Here is a 15,128-nt window from a genome sequence, read left to right as displayed (position 1 = left end):
TGTTGTGTCAGGGCTGGCCCTCTAAAGGATAAATTCACCAGTGCCATTCTCCCACCTTCTCCCAATAGCCTTGCACAATCTTCCTTCGCAAAAAATAATCCAACTCCCTCTTGAATGCTTCAGTTGAAGCTGCTTCCACCACACTCTCTGGCAGTGCATTCCAGATCCTAACCAGAATCGCTACAGCGCAAGAGGTGGCCATTCAGCCCATCGCGTCTGCACTGGCTCCCCAAATGAGCATTTCATCTAGTGCCATTCTCCTGCTTTCTCCTTGTAACCTTGCAGATTGCTGCTTTTCAAATAATCATCTAATTTCCTTTTGAATGCCTCAATTGAACCAGCCTCCACCACACTCAGACAGTGCATTCTAGATCCTAACCATTCGCTGTGTGAAAAGGTTTTTTCTCTTTTGTTTTTGCTTCTTTTAGCAATTACTTTAAATCTGTGCCTTCTCGTTCTCAATCCTTTCACGAGTGGGAACAGCTTCTCCCCATCTACTTTGTCCAGGCCCCTCATGGTTTTGAATATTTCTATCAAATCTCCTCTCAGCCTTCTTTGCTCCAAGGAAAAGAGTCCCAACTTCTCCAATTGTACTTTATAACTAAATTTCCTCATCCCTGGAACCATTTCCATAAACCTCTTCTGCACTCTAATGCCTTCACATCCTTCCTAAAATATGGTGCCCAGAACTGCACACAATTCTCCAGCTGAGGCCTAACTAGTGTCTTTTACAAGTTCAACATGGCCTCCTTGCTCTTGTGCTCTATTACCTTATTAATGAAGCCTAGGATATATGGGAGCAGGAGTTCCTCAGGGTAGTGTCCTAGGCCCACCCATCTTCAGCTGCTTCATCAATGACCTTCCTTCCACCATAAGGTCAGATGTTTGTTGATAATGGCACAATGTTCAGCACCATTCGCAACACCTCAGATACTGCAGCAGTCTGTGTCCAAATGCAGCAAGATCAGTGCAATATCCAGGCTTGGGCTGACAAGTGGCAAGTAACATTTGCGCCACACAAATGCTGGGCAATGACCATCTCCAACAAGAGAGAGTCTAACTGACATCCCTAACATTCAATGGCATTATCATCGCTGAATCCCCCACTATCAACATCCTGGGGTTTACCATTGACTAGAAACTGAACTGGACTAGCCATATGAATACTGTGGCTAAAAGAGCAGGCCAGAGGCTAAGCATCCTGTGGTGAGTAACTCACCTCCCAACTCTCCAAAGCCTGTTCACCATCTACAAAGCACAAGTCAGGAGTGTGATGGGCTACTCTCCACTTGCCTGGACAAGTGCAGCTCCTACAACACTCAAAAAGTTTGGCACCATCCAGGGACAAAGCAGCCCGCTTGATTGGCACCCCACCCACAAACATTCGTTCCCTCCACCACTGATAAGACAGTGGCAGCAGTGTGTACCATCTACAAGATGCACCAAGGCTCCTTAGACAGCAGCTTCCAAACCCACGACCACTCCCATCTAGAAGGGCAAGGGCAGCAGACACACTGGAACACCACCACCTGATGTTCTCCCCCCAAAGCGCTCACCATCCTGATTTGGAAACATATCGCCGTTCCTTCTGTCACTGGGTCAAAATCCTGGAACTCCTTTTCTAACAGCACTGTGGGTGTACCCACACCACAAGGACCACAGTGATTCTAGCTCACCACCATTTTCTCAAGGGCAATTAGGGATGAGCAATAAATGCTGGCTTAGTCACCACATCCCATGAATGAAAAAATGGCCATTCGACCCCTCGAGCCTGCTCCGCATTTAACGAGATCATGGCTGATCTTCTACCTCAACGCCATCTTCCGGCACTATCCTGTATCCCTTGATGTCATTGGTATTGGGAAATCTATCCACTCTGCTTTTGACATACTCAATAACTGAATCTCCACAGGTAGAGAATTCCAAAGGTTCACCACCCTCCGACTGAACAAATTCCTTCTCTTCTCAGTCCTAAATGGTCTACCTCTTAATCTGAGACCGTGTACCCTGGTTCTAGATGCCCAGCCAGGAGAAACATCCTTTCAGCATCTACCTGTCGAGCCTTGCAAAAATTTCATACATTTCAATGAAAATTTCTTCTAAGCCGTATGCTTCATTAACTTTATTGCTTTCTCAACCTGTCCTTCCACATTTAATGACTTATGTACATTTAAACCTAGGTCCCACTCCTCCTGCACCCCCTTTTTGGTAGTACCCTTAATTTTATATTCTCTCTCCATGTTCTTCCAGCCAAAATATATCATCTCACATTTCTCCACACTGAACTTCATTGTCCACCTATCCGCCCTTTCCACTAACTTGTTTATGCCCTTTTGAAGTTCTACACTGTCCTCCTCACAGTTTAAGGTGCTTCCAAGTTTTCCATCACCAACAAATTTTGAAATTTTCACTGCGCAAAAAGGATTTTCTTCATGTCACCATTGTTTCTTTTGCCAATTATCTTAAAATCAATGTCCTCTGGTTCTCAATCCTGGCACCAATGGGAATAGTTTCTCCCTATCTACTCTGTCCAGACCTCTCATGATTTTGAGCACCTCTACCAAATCTCCTCTCAACCTTCTCTTCTCTAAGGAGAACATCCCCAAGTCATTAAGTGCAGCTTTCAGCAGCAAGGATTAGGGCTAGAGTGTGAAACCATGTTAACATACCAGGCCATTTAAATTCTTTATGTTGTTCCTTCCCAGCGACAGAATTGTTAATTTCTCTGGAAAACATGAGAAAAAGGACAACATTTCACTTTTAAATCACACACAAAATTGCCGGGTAGGAAAAGACCAACTGGTCTATCAAGCCAACTGAACACTTATGATGGCTGGAGATTCATGTCCAGATACTTTCCAACTAAATTTCCCCTCCCCCACCTCATAGCCATGTTCCTTCTTGTCGTTGGGTCAAAATCCTGGAACTCCCTTCCTAATAGCACTGCGAATATGCCTACAACAGACTGCAGCAGTTCATGAAGGCAGCCCTGAAGGGCAATTAATGACGGGCAATAAATGCTGGCCTAGCCATCGATCCCATGTATAAATTTTTTAAAAATCTCCTGGATGAGGCTAAATGCAAGGAAATATCCTGGTCCAATAAAGGTAAATTACTCTGAAAAATTCCTCTCCCATCCTTCAATTGTTTGAGATGGCATCTCAACTCAATCCACAAAATTCTGAACAGTGTTGGCACTTTTGATTTGGTCATTACGTTGAAGATGAATTACAAAATAAGGATGAGCCCAGCAACGCTCCAAACATAAGCCTCAGCCACTCCAATCCCAAGGCAATGCATGAGCCACTTGCTCAGTTTGCCACTGGCAGCAGTCCATTTTTCCCCATACCACATGGGCATCAATGTGGAGAGCACCTTCAGTTGTGTGTCATGCACTAGTAATAGTAGTCACTGAAAACGGTACCATCAATCCAATCAATTCCTCCTTAACGACTGACTCTATGAAGATAGATCGTTAATTTTCTGGAAGTGTTGAAATTGTACTTTAAATATTATCTTTTTGCTCAAACTTGGCCTGATTTTTAAAAATTTAACAAGGGGTAAGAACCAAAAAAACCTTAAATATGGCTCAGTGTGCAGCAAAACAGTAAATTACTCACTGGGTCTATTTAGCTTCTATAAGTAACCTGAGCTACAATCTCATTGTTTGAGGCAGTAACTCAATTAAACTACTGCCACTTTGTCTATTGTAAAGCACCTACCTACAGAAAAAAAGAATCCCACTGAAATCTGATAACATTTAAAAGAACTGATTTTCAATAGAAATTTTCAGGTAAAAAAAGATCATTAGCAAAGGTGGGTGCACATTGCTGATGAGCCCAAGCATCAAGCATACGACTTAAGTATCCGTAAGGGTTCATCAGCTCATAGTAATGCTGTACATTAAAAACTGAGGACCATTGCTCTCTTGATTTCAGCAAGAAAACAGCAAGCACAATTGGACATATTTTCCATATGTAAAAATTCTTTTGTCAGAAGAATATTTTAACAGTACACTTAAGTAAACTGGCTCTCCTTAGGTGCTTTCACAACAGATGCAATTAGTTAAGGAGTCCAGGGCTGGAATTTTACAGCATCCACCCAAGGGGGCAGGATGCGAAGTGCGGCAGGCTGTATAATTGGGCATATTAGTGTGCTGTGCCCATCACCATCCTGGCCCCACTACAATTTTACCAGCGGTGGGAAAATGTATCAGTCACCCGCTCATCAATCGGGGTCCTAAAGGGCTTCCTCCTGCCATTTCTCAGGTCTTACCCACGAGAGGGAAGCTGCCACCAAGTGTCCAGCCCTCTAGTTCAAATCTGGCAGACTGGTGGTCAGGCAAGGGAGTGACTCCTTTTCGGGCCCCACTGTGCCACCATGCTAAGGTATTCCCCCATCCCTCATTTCCCATACCTCCCTGCTCTATCCACCCCGACCTGCCACAACCTCCAGCCACAGTAAGACCCGGACTTAGCTTCACCAATCTCCATGGCTTCTCTTCTTCAGGGGACTGCATGCAGTCCCAGGAGTGGCCATCATCCAGAGTGGCACTGCTGGGACATGACAACTGCCAGACAATCAATGGCCGGCAGCTCTCGGAGGCAGACTTCCACCCAGATGGAGGCAAAGTCTTGATTCGAGCCAATTAACAGCCCAAAGACCATTAAATGGTTTCAGGGTGAGCCAGCCAAGCAGGGTTGGGCTTACCCCCTGACTTTTACCCTGTCGGGCAGTAATCCACCCCAAGCATAAAATTCAGCTCCAGGTTTTCCTTTGACTGTTACACCCCACATGGTATTAAACTAAATTTATTTTAAACCCTCCTTGGGATGTAGGTGGCATTGGCAAGGTTGCCACTTATTGCCCATCCCTAGTTGCCCTAAGAAGGTGGCAGTGAACCTTTATTGTTAGATATCAAGTCCCAGCATTTTGACCCAGTGTCCAAGCTGGGATGGTATCTGACTTGTAGGGAGATTTGAAGGCAATGGTGCTCCTCTGAACCTGCTGCCCTTGCCCTTCTAGGTGCTGGAGGTCACTGGTTTAGGAAGTGCTACTAAAGAAACCTTAGCAATTTTTTAAAAGGAGTTTATTCTTGGGATGTGGGTGCCACTGGCAAGGCTGGCATTTAGTGTCTATCCCTAGTTGCACTAAGGTGGTGGTGGGCCTTCTTCTTGAACCACTGCAGTAGCTGTTTGATGCAGTTAAGTGGTTTGAGAGAGCAATTAAGAGTCAACCAGATTGGCATGGGGCTGGAACCACATACCAGCAGACCAAGAAAGGACAATAGGTCTTTGGTTCCTAAATTAGTTAATTTATTCATTAGTGACAATAATGAACCAGTTGGGTTTTACAACAATTCAACAGTTTCATGGTCACTTCTACTGATACCAACTTTTTATTTCCAGATTTCTTAGAAACCAAATTCAAATTTGGAAACTGCCATGGTGGGATTGGAGCTCAAGATTCTCTGGATTATTAGTCCAGGTCCCTTGGTTACTAGTCCAGTAACATAACCCCTGTACTACCATACCCAATCTTGCTCTTCAGTGCATCCTATAGATAGTACACACTGCAGCAACAGTACATGTGTGCTGGATATTCATGCCAGTGGATGGTGTCACAGACAATTGAGAACATGTGTCTATATTTCTTCTTATAAGATTAAGCAGCCAGTTTTATTAATATGAATGGAGTCGACAATGCATTTTTGTTCTCTGTTGATCTCCAGATAAAAGTGGAGCCCAGGAAAAACAGGTGATACATAAACATCCTTCTAAAACTGGAAGCAACAGAACTGAAATTAATAAAAACAAATTAAAGATGATATTAAGAGAGAGACACACACTTACTTAGTCCATTCAAATTTGCTATCTTTTCAATGCAGTTTGTTGAAAGGGACAACTTTCTGGAAAAGGGAAGAAACATTTTACATTTGGGACATCATCACATTTCTCTTTTTTGCATCAACTGATTTACACTTGCTTAAAGCATATTGCTGGCAAAACGTGGACAAAATTAGATTGATAAAAAAAAATGCAGGCCTTTGCTTTCTCCAAATGTCATGGGTTTAGAAGGTGCTCTTGAAGGAGGGTTGGCATGTTGCCATAGTGTATTATGTGGATAGTACATATTGCTGCCACTGTGCACTGGTGGTCGCGGAAGTTAATGATTGAGGTGATGGATGCCGTGTCGATCAAGCAGGCTGCTTTATGCTAGAGTTTGAGTGTTGCTGCAGTTCCACCTATTCAGACAAATGGAGCGTATCCCATCTCACTCGTGACTTGTGCCTTGCAGGTGGTGGAGGGGGTTTGGGGAATCAGGATGTGAGACACTCACTATAGAATATCTAGCCTCTGACCTGCTCTAGCAGCCACAGCAGTTACAAAGATAATTGACCAAAAAAGTTTGCACCATCAGTCTGTTACCAGACAGCCCAAGTATAGTTGGTTACATTTCCAAGAGGACATGTGTTGAGTTTGGATAACTACAAAACCAAGTTGAGGAATTTCCTGATACTGATAACCTTGTACTTCCAAGACTAACAGAAAGGGGAAATGGAGAATTGAGGGAAAAGTAGAAGGTTACAACAGTTCTCTGAGCCAAAATAGAAACTATTTAAAAAAAATAGTCGAGCAGTTAGTATTGGGGGGGGCGTGTGTGTGTGTGTGTATGTGTGTGTGTGTGGCGGCGGCAAATTATCATCCTAAGTTTACAATATTGATTAACTTGGCAAATAGTTTCTGATCAGAGTGCTAACAGGTTCGACTGAGTTTCCTGATCTCAAACAGGATGGTGAATTTCCTGATGCTGATAACCTTGTACTTCCAAGACTAACAGTACTTAGCTTCAGTGCTCCTTAGTGTGGGGTCAGGGAGTGGGGGAAGGGTACATTTAAGGTGGTGAAATCAGCCAGCATTCCTGCCTCCAAGTACTGGTAAAAAGTGCATGAACTAGACATCAGACAAGGGGCACAATTGAGCTTGACTGTGACAATCCTCATGATGAAACAGCCCAATATGGTTCACCTCAGTTCAGAGAAAAAGAATGCCCACTTAGGCAAGATATGCAATGCCAGTGGAACCAGACCTGAACACAAGTCAGGATCTATGAGAGACAGAGAGCAGAAATCTTGGAGATGTTATGGCTTTCAACATAAAAATATACATTTTAAGGACGGAATGACCAGCAGAAGTAAGAGACACAAGTAAGCACTCAAGATTCCACCTGGTAAAACTTACTCGCAATTACTCAGTGTAGAGAGGGACGCATCCATCTTTTCAATGGGTGGCACCTGGCCATATAACTTCACTTCCACGGCTTCAGCTGCTTTCTCACCCGACCTTTCCTCCTGAAAGTCATGAATCATCCAACCCTGTCATTAATATCCTTGAGACAAATCATTTGTGCTATTAGCCGTCCTTGTTTCCAAATTCTTCCTTGGCCTAATCTCTATCTCTGTAACCTCCTATATCCCTACAACTTTTCAAAGTCTCTGCACTCCTTCAATTCCGGTCTCTTACATATTCCCTATATTAACTGCCTCATCATTGGAAGCAGAGTCTTCAGCTGCCTGGGCTGAAAGCTTGGAGTCTTTCCCTAAACCACTCTGCCTCGTTCCTCCTTTTAGAGGCTCAGTAAAACCTGCTTCCTCACATGCCCCAAATAGCTATTTTCCAAATAGCTCGGTGTCAACTGTGAAATGACAACCCAGTTAAGCTTGACTCGGTTCTCACCCGATAACAATTTAATACTCATCAGCAGCAGTCATAGACTGGAGAGATGGCAACTGTGAGAAGGTCAAGGGCATCAGGATACATAACCGTACCCTGTCAGTTAGACAGCAACAGAGAGGATTCAAAATATGGCTACTTTTTAGAATCTGCCAGAATACATAACTAATGGAAATATGAGGTCCCAGACAGGGCACATCTAGGCACAGGTCTTTGAAGCTTCCATTCAAACATACAGTAGACTAAAGGGATAATCAAACACGCATGTATTCTCATAGAATAACACAACACAGCAAGAGGCCATTTGGCCCACTGTACTTGAGCCAGCTCTTTGAAAGAGCTATCCAATTAGTCTCACTTCCCTTCTGCCTTCAAGTATTTATCCTATTCCATTTGGAAAGTTATTACGGAACATTTTTTCTTATTTCATGGGATGTAGCCTAAGCCAGCATTTACTGCCCATCCTCAAATGCCCTTGAGAAAGTGATGGTAAGCTGCCTTCTTGAACCACTGCAATTCATATGGTGTAGGTACACCCACTGCTGTTAGGGAGGGAATGCTAGGATTTTGACTCAGTGACAGTGAAGCAATGTTGCTATATTTCCAAGTCAGGACGGTGAGTGACTTGGAGGGGAACTTCCAGGTGGTGGTGTTCCTATGCATCTGTTGCCCTTGTCCTTCTAGATGGTAGCGGTGATAGGTTTGGAAGGTGCTGCCTAAGGAGCCTTGGTGTGTTCCTGCAGTGCATCTTATAGATGGTGCAAACTGCTGCCATTGTGCGTCAGTGGTGGAAAGAGTGAACATTTGCGGATAGGGTGCCAATCAAGTGGGCTGCTGTGCCCTCGATGGTGTCGAGCTTGTTGAGTGTTGTAGGAGCTGCACTCATCCAGGCAAGTGGGCAGTATTCTATCACACGCCTGATTTAAGCCTTGTAGATGATGGACAGGCTTTGGGGAGTCAGGACGTGAGTTACTCGTCACAAGTTTCCTAGCCTCTGACCTGCTTTAATAGTCACGATATTTATATGGCTAGTCCAGTTCAGTTTCTGGTCAATGGTAACCCCCAGGATGTTGATAGTAGGGGATTCAGCGATAGTAATGCAATTGAATGTCATGGGGTGATGGTGAGATTCTCTCTTGCTGGAGATGGTCATTGCCTGGCACTTGTGTGGCGCAAACGATACTTGCCACTTGTCAGCTCAAGCCTGGATGTCCAAGTCTTGCTGCATTTGCACATGGCCTGCTGCAGTATCTGGGGATTTGCAAATGGTGCTGAACACTGTGCAATCAGCAATCTTCCCCATTTCTGACCTTATTGATGAAGTAGCTGAAGATGGTTGGGCCGAGTACAATCTTTCCCCAGAATCCTTTCGGATCCTGTATGCTAGGTTATAGCAACTCGCTGCATAATTTATTTCTTCTGTTTGTTTTGCCAAATGCCTTAAATCTTACCAACCCTTCACGATTTTGAACACCTCTATCAAAACTTCCCTTAAGTCTCTTTGCTCTTAGAAGAACCCAAGTTTCTCTCGTCTCTGCACATAACTGTAGTTTTTTTTAAATCCCTGCTACAATTCTATTACATCTCCTCCACACCCTCCCTAATGTTTTATCCAAAAAGCCAGTTGGTAATGTATAGAACTGCAGCCAATCTTTACACATTTTTATATTTATTTACCGGGGTTGCATTTTACAAGCATATACCTCCTAATTCAACAACGACACTTTCAGCTCATGTCTATTTATAGGGACTCAAGTGAAAAACCAGTTAATGCCCATCATTTGCACACAACTAAGACCCTGACAACCTACTTAAAGCGTGGTGCCCGGAATTGTTCCAGTTGGGATCTAACTATTACTTTAGGAAGGTTTAACACAGCATCCTTATCCTTGTACCCCATATCTCTGTTTAAAAAGTCAAGGATCCCATCTGCCTTTTAAACAGCCTTCTCAACTTACCCTGAAATCTTCAAAGTGGTGTTTACATTTAGGTTGCTATGTTGCTTTATTTTTCATTCATTCACGGGATGTAGGCTTTGCTGGCTGGGCCAGCGTTTATTGCCCACCCCATTGCCCTTGAGAAGGTGGTGGTGAGCTGCCTTCTTGAACCGCTGCAGTCCATGTGCTGTGGGTACACCCACAGTGCTGTTAGTAAGGGAGTTCCAGGATTTCGACCCAGCCACAGTGAGGGAATGGCAATATATTTCCAAGTCAGGATGGTGAGTGACTTAAGGGGAACTTCCAGGTGGTTGTGTTCCCATCTATATGCTGCCCTCGTCCTTCTACATGGTAGTGGTCGTGGATTTGGAAGGTGCTGTCGAAGGAGCCTTGGTGAATTCCTGTATCTTGTAGATGGTACACACTACTACTACTCTGCATTGGTGGTGGAAGGAGTGAATGTTTGGGATGTAGTGCCAATCAAACAGGCTGCTTTGTCCTGGACCATGTCAAGCTTGAGTGTTGCTGGAGCTGCACGCATCCAGGCAAGTGGGGAGCATTCCAGCACACTCCTGACTTGTGCCTTGTAGATGGTGGACAGGCTTTGGGGAGTCAGGAGGTGAGTTACTCGTCACACGTTACTCTGACCTGCTCTTATAGCCACAGCATTTATATGGCTAGTCCAGTTCAGTTTCTGGTCAATGGTAACCCCTGGGTGTTGATAGTGGGTGATTCAGTGATGGCAATGCCATTGAACATCAAGAAACAATGGTTAGATTCTCTCTTGTTGGAGATGGTCATTGCCTGACACTTGTGTTGCGAATGTTACTTGCCACTTGTCAGCCCAAGCCTGGATATTGTCCAGGTCTTGTTGCACTCCCTTTTAAAATTGTACTACTTTGTTGATATTGCCTCTCCTTAACTTTCTTACCAAACAAATCACTTCATACTTGTGTGTGTGTTAAATTTCATTGCCACGTGTCTTCCATTTCATTAGTCTGCTCCTGAAGTCTGTAATTATCCTCCACACTGCTGACTACATTTGAGTTTTGTGCCATCCGCAAACTTTGAAATTACATATCCCTTTCACCCCAAATAGATTAACAATCTTATCAATAAGAGAAGTGTCCCCAATCAAACCTATGTCAAGATGCAAGACTGCGCAATGTTGGCTGTGCTCCACATGCATCTTAGTGCCCTTAGGGCCAGGGAGAGGGGGTCTACTTCAGATCGCTATTTGTTAAGAGAACAAAGACAAGTGAGGGGGCAAATTGGAGCCCCAACCACGATCAGTCTTGGTTGCGATTTCATTGAACCCCAGTGCCCCCACCTTAAAATTGATGCCAAAGCCCCGAAAATAGCCAATCACTTTGGGGGTGTTTGGGGCAGAAGAAAAACTGAGAGGTTAAACTGTGGGTGGATGATGTAGAAAGGGGCAATGGGGCTAAATGGGATGTGTGAAGGGGCAGAAGGAGGTGGTGGGGCAGAAAGTGGATAGTCAAAAAGAGTCAGAGAGGTAAGAAAGGAAGAGAAGGCAGTGCTGAGCAAAGGGCCTGCAGAATCAGGGGTCAGGAGTCAAGGGTCAACATCACAGCATCAGGGTGGCAGATACTTCCTCAGGCTGTGGGGGACAGGGGTCAGTCTGTCTCTCCCCACATGACAGGGGGGGGGGGGTCTCGACTCTCTGACAGCTGGAGGGGGTGGGAAATGCATGTCAGGGTCTCTTCTGGTGGTGAGGGGGGCTGTCCATGTGCTGCCATTGCTGCTTTTACTCACCCACTTGGCCAGGGCCTCTTTAATGGTGGTTGCTTTGGCCTGGAGAAAGAAAAAGACAGAGTTACTGAGTGCGGGATAAGGTCAGGCTCCTGGGTTTGGGGGTTCGTTTCAGTGTCAGGGTGGGCAGCAGCCTCAGTAATCGGGGTGAAGGGGGGGTGTGGTGAGGGGCTGCAGCCTTGGTGTTTGGGGAGGGGGGGTGAGGGGCTGCAGCCTCAGTGTCGGGGGGGGGGGTGGGGGGTTGCAGCCTCAGTGTCAGGGGAGGGGGTGAGGGGCTACAGTCCCAGTGTCCCGGGGGAGGGGGGGGTGAGGGGTTGTAGCCCTAGTGTTGGTGGGGTCGGGGGGGGGGTGAGGGGTTGCAGTCCCAGTGTCCCGGGGGGGGGGGGGGTTGGAGCCTCAGTGTCGGGGGGTGGGGGGGGGGGGGGTGAGGGGTTGCAGCCTCAGTGTCAGGGAGGGGGTGAGGGGTTGCAGCCTCAGTGTCCCGGGGGGGTTTGGAGCCTCAGTGTCAGGGGTGGGTGAGGGGTTGCAGCCTCAGTGTCGGGGGATGAGGGGTTGCAGCCTCAGTGTCGGGGGGGGGGTTGTTGAGGGGTTGCAGCCTCAGTGTCGGGGGGGGGTGAGGGGTTGCAGCCTCAGTGTCGGGGGGGGGTGACGGGTTGCAGCCTCAGTGTCGGGGGGGGGGTGAGGGGTTGCCGCCTCAGTTTCGGGGGGCGGGGGGGGGTGAGGGGTTGCAGCCTCAGTGTCGGGGGGGGGTGACGGGTTGCAGCCTCAGTGTCGGGGGGGCGGAGTGAGCGGTTGCAGCTTCGGGGGGGGGTGAGGGATTGCAGCCTCAGTGTCGGGGGGGGTGAGGGATTGCAGCCTCAGTGTCGGGGGGGGGTGAGGGGTTGCAGCCTCAGTGTCGGGGGGGGGGTGAGGGATTGCAGCCTCAGTGTCGGGGGGGGGGGGGGCGGGGTGAGGGGTTGCAGCCTCAGTGTCGGGGGGGGGCGGGGTGAGGGGTTGCAGCCTCAGTGTCGGGGGGGGGGGGGCGGGGTGAGGGGTTGTAGCCTCAGTGTCGGGGGGGGTGAGGGATTGCAGCCTCAGTGTCGGGGGGGGGGGGCGGGGTGAGGGGTTGCAGCCTCAGTGTCGGGAGTTTTGACTCCAATGTTGGGGTGGGTGTTTCTCTCCCCACTGGCAGGAAGGCGGGGGGTGCGGTCTCCACTCCCCGGCGTCGTGGGGGGTGTTCACTCCCCGCTGCCTCGGGGAGTTTTGACTACCCACTGTCGGGGAGGGGGAGGGTTTCACTCTCCGCAATCGGTTGTGGGGGGTCGGGGGGGGGGGGGGGGGTGGTTTCACTCCTCACTGTCGGGGCTGTAACCCCGGGCCCAGCCGCTCTCACTCACCATGGCCCCGCTCTCCGTGCGCGCGACGGCCGCGGTTGCTAGGGGGAAGGCAACCAGCGCGCACGCGCGTCTCCACTAGAACTGAGGGGCGGGCCTGAATGGGATAGCAGAGAATTAAAGGGACAGGTACCCCTAAAGCCCCAGCATCCAAAACATCTTGCACCCTAAGTACTGAAACACCCTCCACCCTAAACATCCTGCACCCTAAATACTGAAACACCCTCCACCCTAAACACCCTCCACCCAAAACATTCTGCACCCTAAATACTGAAACACCCTCCACCCAAAACATTCTGCACACTAAATACTGAAACACCCTCCACCCAAACATCCTGCACCCTAAGTACTGAAACACCCTCCACCCTAAACATCCTGCACCCTAAATACTGAAACCCCATCCACTCTAAACATCCTGCACCCTAAATACTGAAACACCCTCCACCCTAAACATCCTGCACCCTAAATACTGAAACACCCTCCACCCTAAACATCCTGCACCCTAAATACTGAAACCCCATCCACTCTAAACATCCTGCACCCTAAATACTGAAACACCCTCCACCCAAACATCCTGCACCCTAAGTACTGAAACACCCTCCACCCTAAATACTGAAACACCCTCCACCCAAAACATTCTGCACCCTAAATACTGAAACACCCTCCACCCAAACATCCTGCACCCTAAGTACTGAAACACCCTCCACCTTAAACATCCTGCACCCTAAATACTGAAACCCCCTCCACCCTAAACATCCTGCACCCTAAATACTGAAACACCCTCCATCCAAAACATCCTGCACCCTAAATACTGAAACACCCTCCACCCTAAACATCCTGCATCCTAAATACTGAAACACCCTCCACCCTAAACATCCTGCACCCTAAATACTAAAACACCCTCCACCCTAAACACCCTGCACCCTGAACACCCAAATGCCCTGGACCGTAAACAGTCAGCACCCTAATACCCAGCACCTGAACACCCTGCACTCCAAACACCCAGCACCCAAACAGATTAGCCATGATCTTATTGAATGGCTGAGCAGGCTCAAGTGGCTGAATGGCCTACTTCTGCTCTTGTTTCTTATGTTCGTATGTTCAAATCCCAGCATGGCAGGTGGTAGAAATATAGAATTAAAAGTCTAATGATGACCGTGAAACCATTGTTGATTGTTGGAAAAACCTATCTGGTTCATTAATGCCCTTTAGGGAAGGAATTCTGCCGTCCTTACCTGGTCTAGCCTACATGTGACTCCAGACACACAGGAATGTGGTTGATCCTTAAATGCCCTCTGAAATGGCCTAGCAAGTCACTCAGTTGTGTCAAACTGCTACAAAGTCTAAAAGGAATGAAACCAGACTGACCACACAACATTGAACTAGCACTAGAAACGAAAATGACAAATCCAGTCCTGTTAACCCTGCAAAGTCCAAAATTGGGAGACCTGTCTCTCAGACTCGTCAAGCAACAGCCTGACGTAGTCATACTCATGGAATCATACCTTACAAAGTGCAGACTTAGATGAAGTGTGGTAGAGAGAGGGGTGACACCTTCTCCCTGTGGAAACTTGTGCTCTCTCTGCTTAGATCCCAATTCCAGCATCCACACAAGAGGTTGTATCACCTCTCTTCATATCAGTTGTATATTCCAAAGAATATGGAGATTAAGCTTATATCTCGCATAGGATCCCTTTAGCCTTTTCTCATAGCCAAGGTGATTAATCTTTCTAATATCCCAGCCATTAACTCCTGAATGATCCATCCTCCATCTTGATGAGATAAGAAGGAGCTGTTCACACCTCCAGGGGCACCATTGTTTCTGTCAGGATCTCCATAGACTTTGCAACTCCATGGAATGAAATGTGACTTCACAGGTACAAATGAACAGTTTCTTCAAGTCAGTGTCCTTTATTTAGCAAAAGGGCCTTTTAATTTTAAAAAAAGGCTCCATATGACCAGCTGATGAAATTACAGATTAGTATTCTGTATAGCACATCTTCGTAACAATATTCAGATCTGAATACTGGTGAGGGGAATGGCTCCTATGTTTTTATTCATCCATGAGATGTGGGCGTCACTGACAAGGCCACGTTTAATGCCCACCCTTAATTGCTCTTGAGAAGGTGGTGGTGAGCTGCTTCTTGAATCGCTGCAGTCCATGTGGTGTAGTTACACCCACAGTGTTGTAAGGAAGGGAGATCCAGGGTTTTGACCCAGTAACAGTTGTTACGATTTTGTTGGAGACCGTTACCATTTAAAGAAGAAATCCAAACACACCGCAATTAACTGCAGAACTATGCTGCAAGATT

At 47.0% G+C, this 15,128-nt stretch overlaps 1 protein-coding gene across 1 annotated transcript in view; it reads right to left on the bottom strand.

Moving 5' to 3' along the window:
* The window catches only part of dnal1 (dynein, axonemal, light chain 1), a 49,397-nt gene extending 36,520 nt beyond the window's left edge, over positions 1 to 12,877 (bottom strand). Inside the window, exons 1-5 of the mRNA XM_041214711.1 lie at positions 12,820 to 12,877; positions 11,447 to 11,485; positions 7,242 to 7,351; positions 5,853 to 5,908; positions 2,670 to 2,725 (exon numbers count right to left, since the gene is read on the bottom strand). Coding sequence (XP_041070645.1) covers positions 2,670 to 2,725; positions 5,853 to 5,908; positions 7,242 to 7,351; positions 11,447 to 11,485; positions 12,820 to 12,822 — 264 coding nt within the window. The 5' untranslated portion in view covers positions 12,823 to 12,877. The remainder of the gene's footprint in view (positions 1 to 2,669; positions 2,726 to 5,852; positions 5,909 to 7,241; positions 7,352 to 11,446; positions 11,486 to 12,819) is intronic.
* Between the last annotated feature and the right edge of the window lie 2,251 nt (positions 12,878 to 15,128).

This window comes from Carcharodon carcharias, chromosome 20 (genome assembly GCF_017639515.1).
Source record: "Carcharodon carcharias isolate sCarCar2 chromosome 20, sCarCar2.pri, whole genome shotgun sequence".
NCBI classification, from domain to species: domain Eukaryota; kingdom Metazoa; phylum Chordata; class Chondrichthyes; order Lamniformes; family Lamnidae; genus Carcharodon; species Carcharodon carcharias.
Note: the sequence above shows the minus strand (reverse complement) of the source record. Positions and strands in the feature narration are given on the sequence as shown.